At 41.5% G+C, this 21039-nt stretch overlaps 1 protein-coding gene across 1 annotated transcript in view; it reads left to right on the forward strand.

The window, feature by feature from the left end:
* Positions 1-21038, forward strand: part of LOC103365512 (coiled-coil domain-containing protein 148) — a 27882-nt gene extending 6844 nt beyond the window's left edge. Inside the window, 10 exon segments of the mRNA XM_008292969.1 lie at positions 459-610; positions 2801-2896; positions 4105-4286; positions 4798-4936; positions 7997-8203; positions 14050-14190; positions 15493-15611; positions 19736-19853; positions 20041-20175; positions 20755-21038. Coding sequence (XP_008291191.1) covers positions 459-610; positions 2801-2896; positions 4105-4286; positions 4798-4936; positions 7997-8203; positions 14050-14190; positions 15493-15611; positions 19736-19853; positions 20041-20175; positions 20755-20898 — 1433 coding nt within the window. The 3' untranslated portion in view covers positions 20899-21038.
* Position 21039: the final 1 nt, after the last annotated feature.

Consider the following 21039-nt stretch of genomic DNA (forward strand, 5'->3'; position numbering starts at 1 on the left):
TTAAAACTTACATTTTTAGGATGGCTTTAGAAATCAGCCATGTTGTATTTATTTGATTGACTCAAGTTATACTTTGTCTTCAATCTGTCTAATATATTTCAATACATGTTTTCTATCTGCTCTGTGTAAACACGGCTGCAGTTCAACCAAACAGTCCCTGAAATTTGTCGCAACTCATGGCTTCTTAGTTGCACTGACGAGTACAGAGTTTTTAGTTTTTTCACAGAACAGTTTAATTTAAGCACATTTTTAAATGAGACGTGTTGAATAAAGATGATTTTGATTAAATATTTTAAGCTTAGGTTTACTTTCCTTGTGGAAAATCTGATGATTGTGTCTCTATTTACAGTTTCTGGCTCAGATAAATGGTATCATTTTGCAGATTTTTTGTCATCATCAGGTTTTGCTGTTTACAACTAATGTACTAATGTGTGTATCTGTATGTTTTTGGAGTTTAGATCTGTGTCTTGAGAGGGAACGGGAGGCATTCAGGATAGCCACAGTGGAGCCAATTTATCAGCTCCGGGATGACCTGCGCTTCAGATTGGGTGAAATACAACTTCAGCAGCTCGCTGCACATCCATCAAACTGGCAACAAGTAAAACAACAGGTACCTGTAAGATATGAAATCAAGATGTGAGTGAATGTCCAGTCAGAACTTTAATACAGAGCTTACTTTGCTGAAAGCTGTTCAGAACGCGTCAACGATGTATAGGATGATGTAAAGGACATCATTTTTAACGCACATCTTACAAAAACGAAATGGTTTAGCTTTTAGAAATACTAGGTTGCACTTCACCACTGCAGATGTCCAGTTATCAGCAAACCATTTGGCAGCATTTTATTCTGTCAGCACAATGATCAGTGACTCTCAGCTGTGCACACGGTGATCTTAGCTTTGTGCACAGTGTTATTTACTGTCTATGAAGCCCTTGTTTGTTAGATATCCACAGCCCCCTAAGTCATCAATTCTGCCTTTGACTCTCAGAGGCTTCTTGCAGGCTCTAGAGATGAATGGTGAGATTAAGGAGTCTTTAAAGACAGACCGTACTTGGAATGAACCGTCTGCCAGCCATTTTGTCGGCTCTGTGTGGCTCACTCATGCTTGTTTCTTTCCCATGACCTCCTCTTCTCTTGTTGGCCCATAGCCCCTACCCACCTGATCACACACACACACACACACACACACACACACACACACACACACAATGCTTCTCTTTTTTAGTCGTTTTTTTTTTTCTCATCTTTTGCCCTTTTCCATATTTCTAATTTCACCACCTTTCTTTTTTATTATTCGCAGCAAATAAGAGCAGTGGGCGCTGCGTAATTGCACTTCAGTCTGTGAGTGTTTTAAATTAAAACTCAGGAGTCTAAAATACTAAAATACTTTACAGAAGGAAATCAAAACTCTAAACTTTCTCTGCACACACACACAGAGCTCCATCTAAAGCTAAGCATTCTCATTCTTTCCTAATATACGTGCGGTTTTCCTTCGGAGTGGTGGAGCACTGAAATCTCTTGCTTACTGTTATTTTAACCTTTGTATCAACGATGTATTTTTTGTTTTAAATTTACGGTCCCTCCTTAACATGCAAAATTCGATCCATGCTCGCAGCACCTGTGAGTATATAAAGTCTCAAACTCATTTCCTGTGTAATAAAACAAAATGTTGGCTCTTGGCAATCTGGTTGGAAAAAACAATATCTCAATATTTCTAAACTTTTCAGAGCATGTAGGGAGTAGATCTATGAATCTGATGCTCTTATTCCTGCTTATTTTGACACAAGCAGCACCGCTACTGAAGTCACAAGGACATTAGAGTTACGTAACATGGCTTATTTTGTTAGCAAAAATAAAGATCTTGTTTATTCTGTCATCATTTTACCACAGAAACTGTACAGTTTATTACCTCTGATTCAATACACCCGAAGATGCAGTGCTGCCTCCGACTTTGAAGTGCTGAAGTCTGGAGAAACTGGTGTAACACGTCAATATCCAGTGTGCAGACTGAGTGCGAAAAAACACAGTTGGCAAGTGTCTAGCCATGGCTGAAGAAACGGGTGCTGGTGTTCATGCGATCTCTGCAACGGCTAGAGACTAGAGAAAACTGAGACAAATGTCCTGAGCGAGAGTGTGCTGGACCAGAACCATGCAAAGCCACATGAGGACAGCGAGTTAGTACACATCACTTAAGGCTTGAAAAATCCAATTCCTTTTGTTGCACTAGTTTTTTTTTCTGAATGGTACACAGCCAATTGTCTCTGTCTTAATACAATCAGAAAGATGCAGCAGCGTAGTCTTTGTTGTTTTTTTTCCTTCCACAATCTTTCCTCAAATTGGCAAGTCAATGCAGTAAATGTGACTACTCCTTTAGTATTTGGATCAGTAAAAATACTTTCTGAAACTTTAAAGCCTTATTACTGAGTTTTGTTTTGTAAACCAAAAAAAAAGGGCACCATTATTTGATAAGCGTTGTCTTTATTTCTAACTAGTTGTTTTCCTCCTGCTGATATCTAGCATTTAGGAAAATAAGCAGTTACTGATTGCTTGCTATTACTGAATCACTCTGACAAGTGTTTTTCTAATCTGGATGACCGAAACAACGTGGGTGCTGATTTGTTTAAGCTGCAAGAATTTCATCAGAGAGTCTTCTTCACAGCATTATTAATATCAGAGGGATTTTTGGTTTCTAGCGTGTTGTCTCCAGACAGCATTAGGTGAGAATGCTTGACTGACTGATGTGCTGGTTTTCTTGGGTTGTATTTAAGACATGTTTGTGGTTTTATCCTTGAATCAACAGATAAGCTTTGTGAAAGACCAGCAAGATGACATCAGCGCAAAACTTCATGCAGAGTACCTGAACTTGGAGGAGGAGATCACGGGCCTTGGTTTGGAGGTACATTTTGCCATAGATATGTATAATCAAGGCTAGGTATCTCATCCGCGCTGTCGGCCAATGGAATTGCACGGCCACACTGGCGGCCATCTTGCTACGCTCACTCATCCATAACATTGTGTTGTCGTGGTGCATGTACTTTTTAAATAACCATAACTTGCTTAATTTTCTACCAATTTTCAACCGGTTTGGTTTGTTATAAACGTCAGAGGTGTAGTTATAACACTGCACTTATGGATAATTATGTTACATCCTCACGGCCAGCAAGCATTAGTATTTTAATTATTTTGTATTTTATTTGTATTTTTGTAATTTGAATTGTAGCCACATTAATAACTGTTTGTAAATCCGTCAAGATTTCAGCGAGATAAGAGTATTTACATTTGTGCAGATCACTCACCTTCCTTCAGGTACCACAGGTTCCGCCAGAGAGCTTCCCCATATCAAGATGGCTGAAGGGCGATCCCGTTTGAAACTCCGCCTAAAGACATCTAGCCTTTATTATACATATCTATGCATGTTGCACTGCTGGCTCTAGAAATCCTATGTTCCGTTCTTCTTTAGCAGATCCCCAAATACCAGAGGGAATGAACATTTCAACATAAACAAATAAACATTTCATTATACAGATCTATGCAGAAGTTTGGGTACATGGGCCAGTAATGTATTTTGTTGATTTGTGAAGTAAATAGACATTTACAAAAGTCTAATATTAATGCTCGTCAATCGTTAATTCACTGCTCCCTTTTATTTAATTTGAAAAACAGAGTTTTATAAACCAGCCTTTTTACTGTTCATGACTGGCTGCATTGTCATTTGCATCCAAAATGTTGCTGGTAATATGTAGTGGAATCCATTTTTCCTTACATCCGTGGAATGATTTCTGTTCCACTGGCTGTCACAAAAACCCCAAAGCAGAATATTTCCACCACCATGTTTAACAGTTAGCAAGATGTTCTTTTCAGTAAATACTGCTTTTTCTTTTCCACAAACATCTGTCCACAGCAATTATTTGATGAAAAAAAAGAAAAAAAGAAAAGAAGAAGCTTATTTTTAAATATCTGTTTGCTGCGGGGGTTGTATTTACTTCTTCTCACTTCAGAAATCAACACAAGATGTAATTTTCCCAGATGCCCAAACCTTCACATATAACCGTATATCTCATATTCACAGTTGTACAGATGCTGTCAAAGTTTTGTCTTTTTCAGAAATATCTAAATAGTACTTCAGATAATTTGGTGAACACAGAAGACATTCCAAAGGAGGTTTTGGATGCCGACTGCCCTTACCCAGACCTGAAGGACTCCCTGATCCAGGCCTTCCACTCCCTGTCAGAACGGTATCAGAGCAGGTTGCAGAATCTCCAAGAGCAGCTACAAGGAACTGACAGGTCAGTTAAAGTTTGCTTCTTTTCATACTTGTAAGTGCATTGATTGAATGAGAAAATTTGATTTGTCTAGCTAGTATGAAATAAATGCATGATGGCAGTCCCTTCAATATCTTCATTAGTCCTAACAGAAATAAGCTTTTAATTATTTTTACCTGTCTGCTTTCATAAGCACTTGTAAAAACAGAAGTTTGGTGAAAAGATTAAAAAGTCAGCAGGGCATCAACACCATATAGAGACACACAGTCACTTCACTCCTCAAAGGCAAGCTGTTGCAGAAGACAAACTTTTCTCAGCAGGAGGTTGATTATATCAGCGTCTCCGGGCTACTGCATAACTTGATTTTCATTTCCATGTGGTCAGTTTCATAACCGTGTTACATATGCCTCCGCTGCCGGTGTGTACACTTCGTACATGCAATTCGGTGACCTGTACAGGGACACGTCATTGTATTGTTTATTCTTTATTGGGAGTTCTTCCTGATCATATACTTTCGGGCTGAATTGTTTTCCAGGTTCTGTGGTTGGCCTCCAGATGAACACCAACACTTCCAGTTCACATTGTCGAGATACAATCATGACACACCCAACCACAGAGCACTCTGCATGGACATGCTGTCGAGACTTTTTCCTGAGAAGAGCAGACAAGAGCTGGTAAGACTTTTGGCAAAATAAAATGTAATTAGCTGCTTATTAAACGGAACAACTACATTTATGAAACACAAAAGTAGCATTTGTGTAATACTTACACAGGTGCTCACTTAAATACGTCTTCCGCTTCAAGCAAATTCAAAATGTGCAAGAAGTTTTTAAATGTAAACATTACCGACTTTGATTTCTTACCAGTTATGATCGTAATATCTTTGGACATATCATCTTTGGTTCTGGGAACTTCCAGTGGAAATTAATCACTATTTTCTGACATTTTTTGAATGATTAATTAATTGACAAAATTGTACTAATACATTTTTAAAAATTAATTTATCTAGGGAGGTATCGCTGAGAGCAGTGATCCGGTTTGTACTTATGGTTACAGTAACTCCTTTAAGCTGCCCAATACTGACCATTGAACAACTGGGGGTTATCTGCCTCGCTAAGGAGCAAATTTTATCTTGCGGTAAATGTATCCCCAGGCAGAAATCTTGGCTCCCTCTGCAGCATGCCCTTTAAGTTTTTTTGGTTCATGGCTGTACTCTTCACACAGCACACACACACATGGCCTCTTACATGCCCATGTTAAGGCACAATCTTCCACACATCCATCTAAATATGTATCCCCTCCTCCTGTCAGAAGCAGCCCTGCAGTGTGACTCCCACACTCCCTGATCAATGTAGCTTAGTACCCCGAACCGAGCACACCGACACACAGATAAGCCCGGACAATGATCTGCTCAGCACGCTGCAGGATGTGCCATGTCACCGACTGTGGACAATTCGCTCACGCCACCGCCTCACATTGCCATGACAACCGCCAGGCCCTCTCTCCTCCCTCGCCCGCACCCTGAGACCTGTCCTCGTATCAGTTCCAGCTGGGTGCTGCATTTAGAGCTGTGATCGCTCAGCCTTGGGGGTGGGGGGGGGTTGCAAGGAGGAGAGATGTCTTTCTCCACGCTCTTCACTTTCTCAGAAACACTCTCGGAGTTGGTGTAGCCCCGACTCCACCTAATTCAGCTATTAGTCATAATTAAACTGGCTTGCGAGCGGTGGATAATGAGTGTGCGTTATGGATTGGTTTGCTGAAACCCCTCTGATTAGGTGCACAAATGCTAATCTGCTATCAGTGTTTGCGGGGGGAAAAAAAAAAGAAATCTTGATTTTGTGCAGGCTTTTTTTGGGACATTTTTAAAATCTAAATCAGGTAAATAAGTACAGACATTGATTAGTATTCAGTAAGGTCAAAGTATGGTCCCTTTTCAAACTGAGAAACACAGTGTAATGGTGTGACTGGCAGCGCTGTGGTTTGGGCAGATATTTCTCTTATATTTGTATTTGAAAAAAAATGATTCCCTATACTCCTCCAGACATATCCGTAGATTGGAAATTCTATAGTTAGCACTTTAATTATAATTTTCTTACGTTTCTATGGAGTCAGCATTTTAGCTCCAACCTTTCTTATGTTGGTTTTTCACTTAAGAGCCTGGAATGATGTTTCTGTTGGAGCTGTAAAATGTTGCTCACCTGCCATTAAGGTTCCATCCGCATGCAATCATTACAGGATGATGGCCTCATTTTCTGTTGCTTTTGTCAATCTTCTTTAGCTAGATAGAAGGTGTGAGGCAAAGGGCTTGTGCAGTGTAACAATTTAAAAGCATTGGTAATAAATCACCTCCAATTTTCCTCCAATTTCTTTTTCTGATCGTGCAGAGAAATAGCCAAAGGGAAGCGGAGCAGAGGCAGAGCATTTGTAAGTGACATTGACTCAGTTTGCTCTCTTAATCCCGAGGTATTCGAAACAAATCATTTCTTGCAGTAGTTTGTCTGGCTTGCAATTGCCGTCCAGTCGCAGATTACTGTCTCAGCAGAGTCACTTTATTCTGTATGGAGCAGTATGTGCACACGTTTTCTGGGTTTCATCTGCTGACCCAAAGTGCCATCAGTCTCTCAGTTTCACTATCAGGTGGTGGTGCTCCAGCTAGCTTTGAGTGGAGATCTCCCTCTGCTGGATGGGGCACTTTACTGTCTATTATGTCAAAACAAGCAGGGTGCCGACAGAGTACCAGCAGGATTTCATAGTAATTCCCCCGTAATGTCCCACAGCAATAGTAGAAATAATTCATACCTCTTGCTATTTCTGACTTCATCTGGCTACTTTTATTTTCTCCTCTTTGCACCACTCAGTCCTCATGGTGACAGCACGCCGCAGAGGGAATGTGGATGCAGCCGCTGAACTAAGTGTTGTGACACTTTAAGTGCGTACTGCAGACACAGTGCAGTGAACGTGTCCACGCGCTTGCTTGAGTGTAATGGCTAAAGTACATTCATGCGTGTGTGCAAACAGATCGTGCATGATGTGGGCAAACATGCTTAGCATATATGTACACACCTGCTCTGTTCAGGCTTACCCGCTTGTGCTAAACACAAGGAAGGCAAGGGTAGTGAAGGAGAGGACAAGAGAAAGTGAAGAATAAAGGGTGTCTCTTCCTCAAGTTCTAAAGTTGTGCATTAATAAACAGGATTTGCTTGACTGCCTCTGGCACTTCTGTTCCGTTGGCAGGTCTGTCAGCTCACTCATTTTCAATAAAACCAGTCAGCCGTCTAATGCCTTCCCACCGTCAGTTAGCCACTATTAGCCCATAGATGAATATCATTCCCTCTGTTCCAATGAAGCAGCCAAGTGGTGCAGCCTATGTGAGAGCTGACACAATGATGAATAGCTACAGGCAGCCCTCACACAGAAAGGAACTGTTTTTCTTCAGGACATTTCAAAGCCAGGAGAGAAGGAGCATTTTAGACACCGGGAGAATTAGATGTGACACGGATCCTATGGTCCTTTTTGGTGCTACACCATGCATAATAAAGCAGAGTTGCAGCAGTACTTCAGTTTTGTACACTCTGTTCTTCATGTTTGTCTTCCCATTTTTTGCTTAAAGGGATGATTTTCACTTAGTGTTTATTAGTGTAACTGATCCACTTGACATGCTGATACGTTCAATAATGCCTTTGTGCCACCCCACATGCCCAACAATGCTCTGTCCATTCTCATTGTTCCTCCAGATGGACCACGAATGTGTGTGGGACTTGCAGTGCTTCACCCAGGCACAGCTGAGACTAGTGACCCAGCAGTGGCAGAGAGACCAGGAGGAGCTGCTGGTCAGAGCCCTGGCCACACTGCAGGAGGCAAAACATGCCCACCAGGAGGAGCTGGAGCTCCACAGAGGTCGCCAACACCAGCAGGACATCTGCTTGCATCTCAGAGAGAAAGTTAGTACCTGCTCTACCTTCACACCAGGAGCTGTCTCACATGTTTTAAGAACACTTTCAACTTCACGAGATGGCTCTTTTTATGTTCGCAGTTATGCAACAGCACCATTTAATCCCTGCAGGAGGCAAATCTATCCCTTTTTAATATTGCATTTGTTGGGAAACTTTTCCAGTAAAAAGTCTCCGTAATCTACTTTTCTACCTTTCTTATTTGTTCGGCACACTCGCAAATATTAGTGTTGACTGGTTTTAGCTGGGTTCCGGTGTATGTAATAACATTTGGTCCTTTTGCTACATCCCTTTTGAACAATCACATGTGTGGCTGTGATAGTGTGATGTGTGAGATGCCAGACAGGCAGCAGCGTCTGACTGCCTGTTCCAGTACAGTATATCTGCTGATGAGGCTGTATGTTATGCCAGGCTGCCTGACAGCATCTCGCGCTTTAGCTGCCACTTGGGATGGGCTGTGAATGCAAACAAGCTAATAAGAATGGTCTTGCAAACATGATGTTGCTGTCTCCGAGGGGTGCTAGTTCACATTCACACAACAAACAAGTTACTCATGTGAACAAATCCATGTGCTGTTGATGTAGCGCTGTACAAATTGAATTTGCTTTGCCTGTGTGGTTTTTTACAAAAAAAATCTGGCGCTCATGTCCCGTGGCTGATGTATGAGGTAGCGCTGGTACGGGCCAGCTCCACTACAATGCTGCTGTCAAATACCTGCACAGCGGTTTTGTTCTGCTGATTTGCAGGTACAAAGTTGATGTCATCATGTCTCTATTTTCAGTGCTTGCAACCCTACATTTTGCAGGAGTTTGCAAGAGACAGAGAGAGAGAGAGACTTCTGGATATGTAGTCTTGCTCTCATTATAGAAGAGTAGTTTATTTGTGTGAGAATTTATAATATTTACACCACAAACTACACATATTTAAACATATGGGAGGAGGATTTATGGAAGTCGGGTATGTTGTGAAATAACTTGTTTAAAGCTTCCAACAAAAAATCAACAGCTAGCAGATTCTTTCACTAACAGAATACATCATGTTAACAGGGCTTGTAGTTTTTTTTGTTTTTTTTTCTCCCCTGCTTTTATTGTGCAGCTGATTCTTAAATTTAATTGGACTGTTTTCACTTTACCCTTTGCCGCACACTGTCATTTTCAATTCAAGGGCACTGATCACTTTCCATTTAGCTCTGGCAAAATGGAGGTACTTCAGATACAGCTGCTGTGACTGCGACATAATAAAGTTATGCATTTTTGAAAGAAAGTGGAGCCTTTGACTTTCCGTAATTAAACCCGTAGTAACAAATAAATAAATAAATAAATTGCATGCGCCCGACTTTTCTGAGTTTTATCTTCGTGGCTCTCTGAGGTAATAAGAAAACTAAAAATCACACAGACATTTTTATTCCCTTGACTTTTTTTTTACTCAAGGAGTGCTTTTGCACAAATGTGAGTCTGTGCGGAGGTTCAGATGGACGTCTGTTTGCATCCAATCTCCCCTTCCACTGCCTTTATCATTGCAGCACAGCGACACAGCGGCGAGTCGGGATGGATTCTCCTCCCATTTCGTGTGCTTCTTTAATGCTATGGTTTCTGCAGCTGCTCCCTCTGATCCAGACAGCCCCTCTTGACTCTACTGTGAGTCATTCTCTTTGTATTTAATGTCCTGTGTAGTGTAATGTGCTTTAGAAGATTGGAGCAATGTAACCGGCAGGTCACCTGTAAATGTATATACTTTGAGGAGCACTCATGGTCGTCATGAGCTATAATTATTCTCACTTGTTCAACATTATGCTTGTATTTTACATACACGGCTCCTTCTTGTACCCCAGAGAATACTGGTGCAGCAGAAAGGTCAAAATTTACCCAGCTTAGGTACACTTAAAAAATAGAAATTATATAATCCAATAGGAACTCGTGCAACAGTTTATCGTAAAAACTGATTAAGAAAATAAAGGATTGCTGTTATGGTGCTTGTTGCTTAAGGTATCATGTAGTAAGGCTTCCTTGTTATGTTTTCTAGCTGAGATTATATAAATAACCTTCCACATCTCCTCTTCTCCATGGGTCCAGATGAGCGCATACACAGGATGATTTTTGGTCAGTGCTGGTCTGATTCTGACCTCATTAACGAGCGCGAAGCTGTGTGCTGCCATCCCACTCAGACGCTCTTCAGGGGAAGGTGTAGTGGGAAGGAATCTAGGGTAATTGATTTCAGACTTGGCTTGCTCTCCCCTGTTTTGGAAAGGGCAAGGCTGTCACGCAGACCACAGCTTCTTCCTGAGACCCGGAGATGAGTGGCTGGACTCGTGTGTCCGAACACAGATGACATTGCTGATCATAAAGCAGTTGTTCAGTTTTTAAAAGGAGCTCCAGATCAATATGCTATAGGAATTGCAGAAGTAGTTTATTGCTAAAGGTATAATACAATGCATGATTGGACTAGTTAGCATTTCATGCATGCGGCATTGCTTATTTCATTCCAGTTTATCACTGAAAGACAGACTCTTCTTTTCAAATCATCAGCTGTTTGTTCTGTGCTATTGTGGCTACTGTAATTAGCTGGTATTGTTCTTGGTGTTACTGTTCATTCCAGCCTTTTATTCTGTCCTTGCTTTCATTTTGCCTCCCACTTATATCTCACTCCCAGGCATCTTTGATGAGTGATTGTGTTTTCCACATGAGTAAATAAAGCCTGAAGGGATGGCAGATTGTTGCAACATGCTCAGGTAGCGAAGGGACGAGCAGGCCAACAGGACAACCGATACAACAATTGGAAGAAGGAAGATTTTCATAAGATGGAAGGTTTTCTTATATTACAAAGCCTCCTTTTTTTCATTTTCTAGTCTCCGGGGTACTTTGCTAAAAAAAATCCAAAACTAACAGATTCATTTATGGCCAGATTATCTTTGTGCCCTTCCTGCAGTAATCAGGATATTCTCTAGGCACTGTGTTAGCAGATCCCCTGTCAGTGAGTGTTCGTGACTATCAAGTCCCTCTTGTGGCTGGATGGGCACAGCAGAGTCTCAGTAGTTGTGACAGTGTGTGGGCCACACAATGTATCCGCTGACAACTCTCTGAGGAGTTAATTGCTCATATGTGTATAATTTTCCTTTGCAAAGTGATGTGCCGGTTATGGACCTCAGGAATATTCTGATTGCGCTAGCTGTGGAAAAACAACCATAATTGCATGGTTTCATTTTCCTTATCTCATAATGTACATTAGTTCTTGTCCCTTTAAAGATTTTGCGAGTCCAGCGTATCATTAATGTCACTCAGTAGAGTGGCCCCTCATATGGAGGAGTCGTGCTGTTCTCTCTCTCTTGCTTATGCCTGTAATTCATTGCCAAGGTGATGTGTATTGTTGCAGTAGTCCATACCTAATCTGTTTCACTAATCTGTCATATATCTAAGGTTTGTCATTAAATAACCTGCAGTAAAAAGTGACAATGACTGCTGCACCGCCCCCCTGACAGACGGCATTTAACTGTACAGTTGTATTAACAAAGGCTTTCAGCTGGCTGCAGTGCTCAGATAAAAAGACTATCACTCTTTTGTTATTCTGACATCTCCGCAGTCTTTTTTTGTGCGACGGCGAAAAAGGATGGTGTCCCATTTCCATCTGAATTCACAGAAAATGAGATTCCAGTGACAAATTGCTGTTGACTGTACATAATGACCATTTTATTCTCTTTGTGCGACGTATAATGCCTCCTCATCGCCGCCTAAACAACAAGTTACACAGAATACATTCAGACATTGGAAGTTTTAAGGATACATATCAGATTATTGCACTGCAAATGAACTTCACAATTTTTACTATATCAGATTATGGAGGGGAACCGACAAAGACAGCACTATCTGTCACATGTACGTCTCAAAGAATATGCTCTACAGACCAACCTGCCAGGTTCTCTACACAGACCGTCTCTCGTGGGTTCCCAGCATAAAACATGCAGGTATCTTATCTGCTGCTGACTGGAGCTTGATGGATGGTTTAATTATGTGCTTGTTTTTCTGTATAAAAAGGAAAAATAAAGCATCTCTAATTGATAATATGGGTTCTTGTGGTTACATAGATCGATCAGTTTTATGAGTCAGTGCAGATATAAAGATGTTTTTTGAATAGTTGTTTTATGGATATTTTAAAAATGCATTTCTATCCATTTGTCCACATGTGACAGAAACTAAGAAGCGGAGAGACACAGGATGAGGTCACATGTAGGAAAGACTGCAAGACTGAATTATTATTCAGTGCATTCTATACAGTGTATTAAATCCTAGTTTATTAGTCTCCCGTGGCTGGGATATCAGACATGGTGCAGACACTCCTGGAACTTACTGTCACTATTGCTCATGTCTCCAAATTTTATGGTTAGCTTTATACATCCTGAGCACTTTTTCTAAGGTCAATAATAAAGTACTTTTGCAAGAAAAAGGGGCTTTTATTAAACAATCTGTACCAAAACTTAAGCGTGCCGTCGGTTTTGTATGTCTGATGTTCTTGTCGGGTGAGCATCAGTAATCACTGGAGTCATTACTGTGACCTTTAGCAAACACAAGATTATACTACACAAGGCAGTATTGTAATCAGCTTAAATAACAAAGAGATGCACGTTACATATTGAAACACACACAAAAAAATGAGCAGCGGGAAGAACAAAGCAGGACAGGCCCCGGACAAATTAAAAACCATTAACTTCTCAAGCGTTCAGCAGCATGAATACTGACTAAACCGCTCACTGTCACTGCTCAGGATTGATCTTCTTGATACGAAAATTGCATATCGAACCAAGTTTCAGGAAAATTGAGCCTCTAAACGTCGGCACGAGATAAATATTTTGATTTCTAAAGAAGAATCGCGTCGCATCCCCGGCTTCGACACTGTTAAATAGAAGTGGATTAGAGGCTGGATTGTTTTAAGTCCTCTCTCAAACCCACAGCTGCTGCTTTTTCTAAAGCAGACATCAAGTATGATTGACTTGATGATACTGCTGGTGCTAATGTGTGTGTGACCATGTTAATTTGCAGTTCGTTCCCGTGGGGATTTCTAAGCTCCCTTCTGATAGATCTGTAAATCTGTCCGCCCGGTCGGAATGCAACACTTCAATACCCGGCACGCCACAGAGAGGCTGCTGCATAACGAACCTGTCACTCACTCCCCGGCAAATGTTGGACTGCGTGTGTGTGTTTGTGTGTGTGTGTGTGTGTGTGTGTGTGTGTCTGCATGTGCGTGTGAGAGTGAAAAGTTTAGACAGTCTGTTTCCAGATATCTAGCTGGGTGAGTGAGGATTGCGGTCTCTGCAAGCACACGGCGCACTCAATTTCAAAACAAAAATCTTTGTCCGGGATTTGTCAAGACACTGTAGCTCGATGTTTAGTCATTACCATATTTTCAGAGACATTTAAATGGCGCTTACACACATTCTTGGGTTCACAAGAGCTCTTCAGACACAGTGACAAAAAAATTCAGTCATCAAGTTGCTTTCAAAAGCAGACTTTTGCTTTGTAAACTAAAACGTACTGCTCAAAATCTTTACACTTCAACTAGGCGTAGGTGAGAGTAGCAATTTTCTTGACTTTTTTAAAACATCTGATGATGCTTTGCTTACGAGAATGATTTTTTTTAAATGCAGCACTCAATTACAAGGATTTTCTTTATGATTCAGGTTTGCTTTAAGGCCCTGAAGTGATCTATAAGTGCCAAGTTTGACGCCTCCTCAGGGGTTCATGCCACATTGGTGCAGCTGCTTGAGTTGTTCTTTCAAAACAACTGCTGATGGACAATAACCAGCTTTTTTGTTTCTCCCTGGTGTGTTTTCGCATGCGTGTTTGTAGCTGCGGCGGTGGCGGGCCCAGCAGGAGGAGGTGGCTAGGCTGGAGGCAGCTATAGCAGCTCGACAACAAGAGGAGGAGGAGGCCCGGTTTAAGAAGGAGCAGGAGAAGGAGGCTGCCGTCAGGTCGCAGAAGAAGGAAAAAGTACATTTCTTCTTCACACTTCATCAAGTTGTGTTACTTCCTGTTTACTTAATATCAGCACCTGTGCATGTGTACAAGCTCCCTTTGTATGATCCCATCCTTTTTTAAGACTTCTATGTGTTCAGGAGAAGATGGTTACACACGCCTTTTGTCAAAACGTGTTACGATCAAACCAAGTTGAGTTGATATATTATTTCATAAGCAATCTACATACATACATACAATATAGCAAATATTCTCCCTCGGTGATAGATGGTATTTTTTCCTGAGCTCATGAGATCCATCACTTATCTTGTGCATGCAGGTTTATTGTCTTGTGTAGGGGGGGAAAAAAATTATTGTGAATTCATATGCTTCATTATCATGCAGCCTGCCCACTTGAGATGCACACAGCCACCTCAAGATGTAGACAACTTAGTCAATCAAAAACAAAAGGCTGTCCACAGCAGGGATGATTCACTGTGTATTTTACCCGACAACAGACTTACATAGTTTAGGGTTCGATGGATATTTATGGTGTGTTCAATTTAACCTCGAAATGTGGAAAAACAAAAGTAGTAATGGCTCGGCTTGATCCAAAGCACCAAATAGCAACAATTTTACAGAAAAGCTGCATTTTAAAAACACCAAATTATACCTAGCATGTCAGCTCATCCTAAATGGATGCGTGTATGAAGGATTTCTCAAGGACAGAATTTGGTTGACTGCCTTCAAAAACCCACTGAAAGTTATCGTGGGCCATTTTATATAAGCTCTGCCCACTGGGACTTCAGGAGATTGGTATGAAATAAAACTATACCTCCAAGACGGGTGACAGGTTTTTAATATGTGGATAAAATTACACCGGTTTCAAGTTTCTTACCATTTGTGTCCCAAGGAATTAGCAGTGAGCACGCATGGATATCACATTGAAAGCATACGTTGTCACAATTATCTGGGTATTTTGATTATTCATTTTCGCTATTGAATTCACAGGTACGACGACAGCACAATGTGTGTGTGTCTGAGTGTTTAATTAAGTCTCTCCTCAGGGTCTGCTAGGAGAGTATAGGCAACCTGAGACAATCTCTGATTAATGAGAACATTTAGGCCTCATTGGATTCCATATAATTTAGCACAATAGTCTGGCAGACATTGAAATATCATCTCATTCTCTCTATTTACACTTATCTGATTCCCGCTCCGTCTCAATCAATAGGACATGATGATCCTAAGAGTTGTGTGAGAGTTTAGCGGGAGTGCGGCGATAGTTTTTGTTAACTTTTTTTTTGTTGTTATTCTTTGTTGTTTTTTCCCCCCCAGGTCAGACAGTTTTATTTAAAGCAGAGCAGGAGGAGGGAGGTGCTGGAGCAGAGGGATCTAGAGAGGCTTGCTAATCTGAGGAGCGTCATGGAAGAGCAGGCAAGGCGAGATAAACAGAGGTGAGCGCTGAGCCATCGGACCTTGAGCTTTCATTGCTGCCTAGAGCATTAAAAGTTGTTAAAAGGATGGGCTGTATGAAAGAAGTGGAGGAAGCCACTGTGACGTCACCCCCTGGTTTGTGAATTTCTGAAGCCTCGAGTTTGGTATTTTGGTTTTTTAGAGCTGGAATTGATAAGAGGATGGAGCTGGGGAGGAGATGGGCCAGGAATACAAACGATCATTGTTAGCCTATTATTGGTTAAGTTGACCTTTTTATCAGGTCTCGACCAAATAGTTGACATATGAGTTAACACCCCCACAGGCAATAGTTAACAGGTTAGCAGGCTGAAGCATGTAGGATGACTTATGGTGGCTGCAACAAACATGAATGTCTCTCTCAAGAGCCATTTTTGATCCCACTGTGGGAAACTGTAGAAAAACAGTGGTGTAACATTGCCAACTCCATGAATGAGCTTGTAAGGTAACACAAACATGATTCCTATTTTGAGGTGGGTATACACTCATAACATAGTTCTGAATAATATATTTTTAATTTCTGTCAACATGTCCCCAGAAATCTTACACTTTCATTTTCAGAGCCTATGTCCATTTAATTTATGTAAACAATTGATAAAAGACAAACTCTAAATATGTGTGATTGCCTGCCAGTACCTATAATGTGTTTGTCTTTTTGCTTTTGTCTTGAAGCCACAAACAACCTATTTATCAATGGGTCCAAAAGTCTGGGAATACTGGTGAAGACGCATCTAATTTGTTTTTTATTTTATTTTATATTGGTGTAAAACATTTAATGATAAACTGTAATATCAGCTTACCAATTACCAAGCTTGAGTCTCTGAAAAATCACCATGAATTTCAGAATTTCTAAGTGTTTATTTACCACCTGGACTGTAAGGTGGTTCGGTGGTTAGCATCATTGCCTCGCAGCAAGAAGATCCCTGGTTCACGTCCCGGTGAGGACACCCGGGATCTTTTCTGCGTGGAGTCACCATGTTCTCTCCTGCGGCTTCCTCCCACAGTCCAAAAACATGTTGAGGTTAATTGGTGATTCTAAATTTTTAAATTGTCCGTAGGTGTGAATGTGAGTGTGCTTGGTTGTCTGTCTCTAAGTGTAGCCCTGTGATAAACTGGTGACCTGTCCAGGGTGTCCCCTGCCTTCACCCTGAGTCAGCTGGGATAGACTCCAGCCCCACATGACCCTAGTGAGGATTAAGTGGTGTATAGATAATGGATGGATGTTTATCCCCTTTTGCTCTCATGGCACCGACACTCTATGGCCCCCACCAGTTTGTTGTGCAAGACCTGATAACCTATGCTATCCAAGCACGTTTTGATAACGTTCCAAAAAGCTTCTTGTGGTATCAGGGTCACTTGGCTGTCTCAGTGTTCACGTGCCCCCATAAATATTTACTTGGGTTGACTTTAGTTAATTGTGGAGGAAAGTTCATGGCAGTGGGCACTCCCTGGTCCTCTGAGGTGTTTGGGTTCAGCCCCCTCTGCTGCAGTGTGAATCCTTCTACACAAAGATACCAACCAGAGGGTTTAGTATGTCTCTGAAGAAAGGAGCGGTGCTTCTTCTTGGTCAGACTGTAGGGGATTTGGTGCAGATGTTCAACTGCAGAGTCGGCAAAACACTTCCAGACCTGAATATTACCACGGTGCTGTTACACTGGGGGTTTTATACACGACATATCGTTTTCTTTTCTGTTTGCGTCCTCGCTATAAGTTCCCTCCTCTGCTCCCTTCTTTCCAGTCATACACTGTGACATACTGGTATGTCTCTGGATACAACCATCCATTCATCCTTATAAACCCACGATTTGATGCTGAGAAAGCTCCTCTTTGCAAGTCGATGTACTCGAACAAGCTTCTGATGAAAAGATAAAATTCACCTGAGTGTTATCTAAACGCTGCTTCACTGCAAGGTCACAACTCAAGGAAATCTGTCCTTTTGTACAGCGGAGTTAACATTGTCAGTGCTACAGATTTGCTTAAATGAGATCTAGAAACAGTGTAGTATCCTAAATATTTCTCCATCGTACATGTCACAACCTCTTCAAATGTTTCTAAATCCTCAGGCTTTCCAAATACTTCCAGGGCTACAAAATAGATTTTCGATGTGCTATCACACTTTTGGAACCCACTGACTGTATAGATATTATTCTGCCTGACAGGGAATGTGGGATAAGAGAGGATGGTATGGCATGCAGTAAAGGTCCTTGGGTGCACTGCTGCAAATTAACTTTTACTGTTAACTATTTGTGCTGGTAAAAAATATATATATATAATTACTGGAAAAAAACACATGAGAATAGAATATTACTGTTTCAAGCTTTTTGATAGTTGGCACCACATCCTGTTTTAATCTTGATCACCTTTACATACCACATGGATATTCATCCATCTATTAACTGTTTAGTTAAATTAGGTAGTTTTTATTATGAATGTATGTATGAATACTCTTTTAAACTACCTTAATTCTCTCAGGCATACAATTTAAGTAAGTTTGATCTTTAACATCTTCCTTTATTTACATCTAAGCTACTTGACTGTGGGCATAACACTATTATTATATTGTCACCTTGAAAATAACAACACAGATATTTGAGTGGAAGGCAACAAAAGTGAGAGAATGGCTTACTCAGTTATGAATATGTCTCAGAATTTAATCACATATGAATTATTTGATTATATTAACCCTACAACCAAAGCCCTGGGCTGCAAGGTGGTGCGGTAGTTAGCACCCTTGCAGCAAGAAGGTCACCAGTTTGCACCCTGGTGAGGACACCTGGGATCTTTTTGCGTGGAGTTTGCATGTTCTCCCCGTGCAGCGTGGGTTCTCTCCAGGTTCTCCGACTTCCTCTCACAAAAACATGTTGAGGTTAATTGGTGATTCTGAATTGTCCGTAGGTGTGAGTGTGCTTGGTTGTCTGTCTCTAAGTGTAGCCCTGTGATAGACTGGTGACCTGTCCAGGGTGTCCCCTGCCTTCACCCTAAGTCAGCTGGGATAGACTCCAGCCCCCCATGACCCTAGTGAGGATCAAGCGGTGTATAGATAATGGATGGATGGAAACAAAGCCTTAATACACTTAAACATACTTGATACAAATCTTCAAGGATTCAAGGCCTTTATTGGTCACAAACACAGTAATACATGGTTTAATGCGCAGTGAAATGCTTTATGTACCTGTTCCGCACCAAAACAATATATATGAGTATCTATATATATGTGTGTGTGTGTGTGTGTGTGTGTAGAGAGAGAGAAAGGGATCAAAAATAAGCCGAAATAAATCACATTTTCAAACAGTGCAAAAGGAGATGAAATAAACAAAGAAAATAATAATATTATATACATGCATATATACAAATAGGAATAAAATGTGTGTTTTTATCTTCTTGGCATCAGTCTGCTGCGCTTGTTTATGCTGCAGAGGGAGACGCCAAACAAACATAGCGTACATAAAATCTACAGACAGTGCCAGCTCCATAAAACATACTTTAAATATCCTGAAATATGTATTGCTCACTTCAAATATGCAACAGCGTTTGGAATTCCCTTCTGGTTTCAGCCTAGATGAGAAAAAAAAATGCTGTGATACCAACATAATAGCACCATTACTACCTTCCACTAATATATGCAATTATTAAACATCCACAAGTCCAGCTCTTGCCGAGTTAGTGGCGATGTCGTGCTCTCTCCACTCCCACACACAACCACAATCGTCTGTGATGCTGCGTCCGATCAGAGGTGCAACACACTTAGTATACCATTTAGCCTATGTCGTGAAAAATAAAGGATTCAGCCTTTGAAACGTCTCCTGCTTTTTTTGTGGCGTTTCCCTGCAGACCCGCGCAGTGACTAGCATTCTTACCATATAATGGTGTTGACTTTGGCTGTGAGAATGAACTCTGGCAGGAATGAGAACAGGAATCATGGTGGGCTGAGAAAGAGATAAAAACAGATGATGGGGGAGAAACTGCTCTCTAGAAGCTCCATAAAACCCTCCACAGCCCGGAGGCCTGCTGCTTCAGGAGCGATTGGTAATGTTGATTGTGGCAGTGGCAGAGTAAGAGAAGAGGTTTTTTTTTTTTTCTTTGTCCACACTCTCTCCGCTCCCTCTAGGGTGCAGTTTCGGGCTGATGTGTTGCAGCAGCGGAGGATGGAAAAGGAGGCGAAGGAGCTTGAGCGGCAGAGAGAAGAACAAGAGAGACAGAATCGTCTGGAAGCTCTCAGAAACCAGGTGGATCATTATCTGGTCTTAACACTTTCAACCCCTCGGATTTGCTCTATCAGTTGAAATCACTCACAAGGGGTGAATTGGGCTCATCCTTATCTGAGTAAAGGCGTCACTGCCACCTCATGGCAGTAAGTAAGAAGACAATTGAATGTTATCAATATATTAAATGTGTCTTTCCTATTTATCGCAGGTTGTGGTGGTGGCAGAGGCAGACCCGGAGAGGATGATGGCAGATACGGAGGCTTGGAGGAGTCGACACTTGAATGTAAAGGAGTTTGAGCTCCCCAGGCCTCTCTATAGTATTAACACGTACACAGACACACAGGTGAGGCACGATAACATCTACCCTCCGATAACCTTCACCTTTTGTTTGTAACATTGCAAACATTCTGTAGCTGCATGACCATTTGCCCCCAACGTCCTTATCTGTGCTCTGTACTGAGCCTGCAACACCTCTTTCCCCGATTCCTGTTTCCTTGATTGTACTCGGTCGCCTGGGTTTCGTTTCGTCTTGGGTGGGAGTGACCGGTGACCCAGTGCAGGGGAAATTATGCAAACCAGGTGGCTGGTCAAACACTGTTTGTCGTCGTTTCAGCACACAGCCTTGACATCAAGGTCGTTGAATCAGTCAGTGAACTCAGTCTGCGATCGTGTGGTTTAGTTTTCACTGTTGGGTTTTAGCTATTGTATAACACAGTTGGTAACTAATGATTGTCTAACGATGACGATCTTGTCCCTCGGTGCCAAACTGTGAAGAATTAGTGATTAACTTCATTTCAAGTGTTAAATTTGCAGTAAACTATAAGAACAAACAGTGGTAGCATCGTGGGTGTGATCTAATCTGAAACAGCTGGAAATGTATTAATTAGGGTGGTTTTTGTTTTTTTTAAACCCTGTCTTCCAGATTGTGTCTGATCCCAGAGTGCGGGTGGAGCAGGCTCTGCGGGAGGCGGGTCTGCACCACAGCCGCTACGCCAAAGAGGTTCTGTCTGTTATCAAGCCCCCCAAACCACCTCGACCAGACACAAAATCAATACTTAAATTCTGACTAAGGTTTTGTTTGGGTCATAGTATGACGTCAAACCAAGCCTCTTTCTAGTATTGAGCGCTATGTGGCAGGTGAATAATACAGTAAAGACCATTTGTTGCAGGTGTGCTGTTTGCTATAAAGGTGGCTGTACTCACAAAG

This window comes from Stegastes partitus, unplaced genomic scaffold, assembly GCF_000690725.1.
Source record: "Stegastes partitus isolate 25-593 unplaced genomic scaffold, Stegastes_partitus-1.0.2 Scaffold848, whole genome shotgun sequence".
Lineage (NCBI taxonomy): Eukaryota > Metazoa > Chordata > Actinopteri > Pomacentridae > Stegastes > Stegastes partitus.